The following is a 4,528-nucleotide window of genomic DNA, read 5'->3' on the forward strand; positions in this document are numbered from 1 at the left end:
GGTTTAGTCCTGGATCTAGAAAAGACTACAAATAAAAAGAAGCAAAAATTAACCCAAGTACTTATGAATGCTTTACTTTGTGAAAAGGCTAAAGTTTTAAATCAACAGAATCAGTTGGCAAATGATTTCTCACCAAAAAAAATGGCATCAGAACACCCAGCTAGCTTTTCAGAGAAATAAAAAGAGTTGATTACCTAATTCCTTATATCAAAATTAAACTCCAGAAATTCAAACACTGTAATATAAAAAGGAAATCTAATAAAGCTCTAGAATAGAATGAGATTATTATTTTAATAATTTTAAATTTAGGAAGGCTTAGCCAATCCTATCACAGAGACCAGAATTTAAAAGCAAAAGATAAATTTGACATCAAGCCACTTAAGATTTACTATACACAGCACAAAGAAAAATTACCATACCAATAATGAAGGACTGGGACAAGCCAAAAAAGAACTTGTAATACATATATCAAATGGCTGATCTCCTTAATAAAGAAAGAGACCTGTAAATAAAATGCTTAGAATGCTAACAACTTAATAAAAAGTTAGCAAAGGAATTGAACTTACCAAGCATAGAAAAAAATACATGCAAATAATTGGTTGAAAGATGCTAGAAGAGATAAAAATCAAGAGACACAAGTTACCAATATTTACCATCACAGCGGCCAAGGTTTAAAATTTCATAGCATCAGGTTTGTGGGAAAACCAATATTCTTGTACAAAATTGTTGGGAGTGTAACTTGGTGCCACTTACAGGTCAATTTGTAAATCTCCATCAAAAGAGAAAATGAATGAGTTCAGACATTTCTGCGTCTGTTTTAGCAGAATAAAGCTAAATGATGGCTCTTAATCACTGGGATTGTGAACCCAAATTTTGGTCATCTTGTACTGGAACAAAGAGGTAAGAAGCTTTTGTTTGTAAATATCTAATCATTTTGAAGCCATATTTTCTTTTTTTCAGCAAGAGAAAGAACAAGATGGCAAGAGGCAACCATACCACAGTGACAGAATTTGTCCTCATGGGATTCACAGACTGTCCTGGGCTTCAGCTTCCTCTCTTTGTGGTGTTCCTGGTCATTTATCTCATCACCATGGTGGGAAACCTTGGCATGATCCTGCTCATCAGGATGGATTCCAGGCTCCACACCCCCATGTACTATTTCCTCAGCCACCTGGCTTTCATTGATCTTTGTTACTCCTCTTCCATTGGCCCCAAGATGCTGCAAAATTTATTGATAAAGAAAAAAACCATCTCCTTTTCAGGCTGTTTTGCCCAGCTCTACTTCTCCAGTGCTTTTGCCACCACCGAATGCTTCCTCTTGGCTACAATGGCCTATGACCGCTACATGGCCATCTGCAATCCCTTGATTTACACAGCCATTATGACTCAGAGGGTCTGCAAGGAGTTGGCGATTGGGGTCTATACCTATGGTTTCCTAAACTCTGTGATACAGACAGTTCTGACTTTCCAGTTGTCTTTCTGTGACTCCAACATCATCCACCATTTCTATTGTGCTGACCCCCCTCTCCTTGCCCTCTCCTGCTCTGACACCCACAGCAAAGAAAAGCAGCTCTTGATCTTCTCTGCAGTGAATCTCACTGGATCCCTCCTGACTGTCCTCATCTCCTACATTTGCATCCTCTTTTCCATCATAAAAATCCAGTCTTCAGAAGGCAAGTGCAAAGCATTTTCTACCTGTGCCTCCCACCTCACTGTGGTCATCATTTTCTATGGCACACTATTTTTCATGTACCTAAGGCAACCTAAAGCAGGGAATTCATGGAAGTACAACAAAGTGGTCTCTGTGTTTTATAGTCTTATAATTCCCATGCTCAATCCCCTGATCTATAGCTTGAGGAACACAGAAGTAAAGAACACCCTGAAGAAGATGCTGGAGGGCAAGGAGTCATAGTGAGTTTTCAGTGGGTAGCTTTGGGAAATCATGATGTACTGACATGGTATAACCAATCTGTTTGAAATTTCACAAGCCTATTATCCACCATCCAACCAGAATAAACAATCAATATAATTTGGATTCTTTAAAGATGAAAAGTACTAGGCCACTTGCTTCAGACAGTAATATTTAATCCAAGTAATTATCATAGACTAATCAGAATTGATTTACAAGCTAGACTGTTAATAACTTCATATGTTGAAAATGATATTAGTAATATAGAAACTGTCAATTAGGTGGTAATATGGGAAATTCATTTTTTGAGCTCCAAAATCACGGCAGATGGTGATTGCAGCCATGAAATTAAAAGATGCTTGTTCCTTGGAAGAAAAGCTATGACCAACCTAGACAGCATATTAAAAAGCAGAGACATTACTTTGCCAACAAAGTCCATCTAGTCAAAGCTATGGTTTTTCCAGTAGTCATGTATGGATGTAAGAGTTGGACTATAAAGAAAGCTGAGCACCAAAGAATTGATGCTTTTGAACTGTGGTGTTGGAGAAGACTCTTGAGAGTCCATTGGACTGCAAGGAGATCCAACCAGTCAATCCTAAAGGAAATCAGTCCTGAATATTTATTGGAAGGACTGATGCTGAAGCTGAAACTCTAATACTCTGGCCACCTGATGTGAAGAACTGACTCATTTAAAAAGACCTGATGCTAAGAAAGATTGAAGGTGGGAGGTGAAGGAGACAACAGAGGATGAGATGGTTGGATGGCATCACTGACTCAATGGACATGACTTTGAGTAAGCTCTGGGAGTTGGTGATGAACAGGAAAGCCTGGCCTGCTGCAGTCCACGGAATCGCAGAGTCAGACACGACTGAGCAACTGAACTGAACTAAACTGATGGGAAATTCAAAAAGGTCCCAAAAAGTAACAGTCAGAGTAAAACTTAACAAATTAACAAATTTTAATTGAAATTATAAAACTGGGTATAAAACTCACACATGAAAATCTATGTTGTTAGGAACATTTTCCCACTTAAAACAGGCTATATGGTAGCAAGTCACTTGTAAATCTTAAAATATATTTCTTCATAACATTTCTATGTATGGTGGTCAGGTTTCAAGTCCTGATCACATAAAAGAATATTTAGTCTAAGTGTAATTGAAATACTGCATGCTTAAAATGAACAGTAGAAAAAATAGTATTACTATTAGCAATAATAAGGGGGAAGGGAGAACAGAAAAACTATGAATCAGTTCAACGTGGGACTTATTTAAATGTTTGTGTAGAATAGAAAGTTTAAATAGAAGAGATAGAGAAGGTTTAGTGTACTTTCAGAGATGTTAAAAGTGGTCATTTATTTGATAGCCAGGGTTTAATTTTTCCAGTTTCTGGAAAATGCAGTTGCAGTGATGTATAGGAGGCATGGTTTTGGGAGGAGAGTCTAAAAGGAAAGAAAATTAAGGAGGAAAAGAGGAGAGCTTCCCACATTCTGACCAGGTCCAAATGTGCATGTTTCTTAAATTATTTAAATGATCTAGAGAAATACTTTAGTTTTTCAACATTTTCATATTCTTTATTGCTATTTTCACAGATATGATAATCCAACTTTCTGAGACATAAATCTACATAAGTTCTTGCTATCAGTGGGGACAGGTGAAGAAAAATCACTTTTAATTTTTTTTTTTAGGCAAAAATATGAGCACTCTATAGTTTTCTCAAGCCCCAGTTCTAATACTTCTTCCAAAATAATTCTTAAGACATATAAATCTGCCATAAACCATTAGATTATCCCCCAAACCCTTTGCAAATGCAATTATTTTTGTCTTTTTAAAAATAGCTCAGAATATTTATCACCAATCAATTATAAATAAGTTTAAAATTAGTCAAGGATCCAAGGGATGCCCATTGCCCCCAGATTACAGATAATATTAAGGGATCTTTGTTGAATTGTTGCTTGTGATCTGGTAATTTAGGAAAATAAAAATAGTTCAATAGGTGTAACTCTTCTCACTCAGCTCAAAAAGGCTTTCTGGAGAGTTGCCTTCAAGCCACATTCCTAAACATATGGGTTGTTGGCTGTGGTTAAAAAGAAAGATGTTACCAGGGTAAAGGAACAGAGTGAGGATAGGTATGAAGTAAGCCCAGAGGGTAGGAGAGCTTACACAGTTTGTGTACAAGAAAGGAGCTAGCAAGGTGGACAAGATAGTGCTGAAGGATAACACGACACAGATGCTTAGACATTGATTTCATTGAAACTTACCAGGTTAACTCTTCACAGTGCACTCTAGAACCTACCACAGTTCTTGGCACGGACCAAACACACCATAACCGACTGCCAAGCAGAATGGTACTCTTCCATATTTAGTCCTAATTCCAATGGATGGGTGGACATGGTGCCCAGTAATGGCCCTGTGGTTGGGAAGTAATAGAGAGAAGGAAGCTACTAAGGTCATAAGATCTTTGCTTTTTTGGTTGTTTTTAACTGAGGTAAAGTTGGTATATAATACTATATTGGTTTCTGGTATATAACATAAAAATTTGATCTTTGTGTATACCACCAAATGATCACCACAATCAGAGGAAGAATGTTTTTTAATCTTCTCCCCAACAAGGCTAACATCT

At 37.1% G+C, this 4,528-nt stretch overlaps 1 protein-coding gene across 1 annotated transcript; it reads left to right on the forward strand.

Moving 5' to 3' along the window:
* Window positions 1-976: 976 nt before the first annotated feature.
* LOC104980602 (olfactory receptor 1030-like) lies at window positions 977-1,912 on the forward strand. The gene has a single exon (XM_010829372.1). It carries the CDS (start codon window positions 977-979, stop codon window positions 1,910-1,912), a length of 936 nt encoding a protein of 311 aa, XP_010827674.1.
* The last annotated feature ends 2,616 nt before the right edge of the window (window positions 1,913-4,528 follow it).

This window comes from Bison bison, unplaced genomic scaffold, assembly GCF_000754665.1.
Source record: "Bison bison bison isolate TAMUID 2011002044 unplaced genomic scaffold, Bison_UMD1.0 scf7180017864503, whole genome shotgun sequence".
Classification (NCBI taxonomy): domain Eukaryota; kingdom Metazoa; phylum Chordata; class Mammalia; order Artiodactyla; family Bovidae; genus Bison; species Bison bison.

Coding starts and splice junctions, on each gene's coding strand:
- LOC104980602 (XM_010829372.1), top strand. CDS start 977: ATGGCAAGAGGCAACCATACCACAGTGACAGAATTTGTCCTCATGGGA.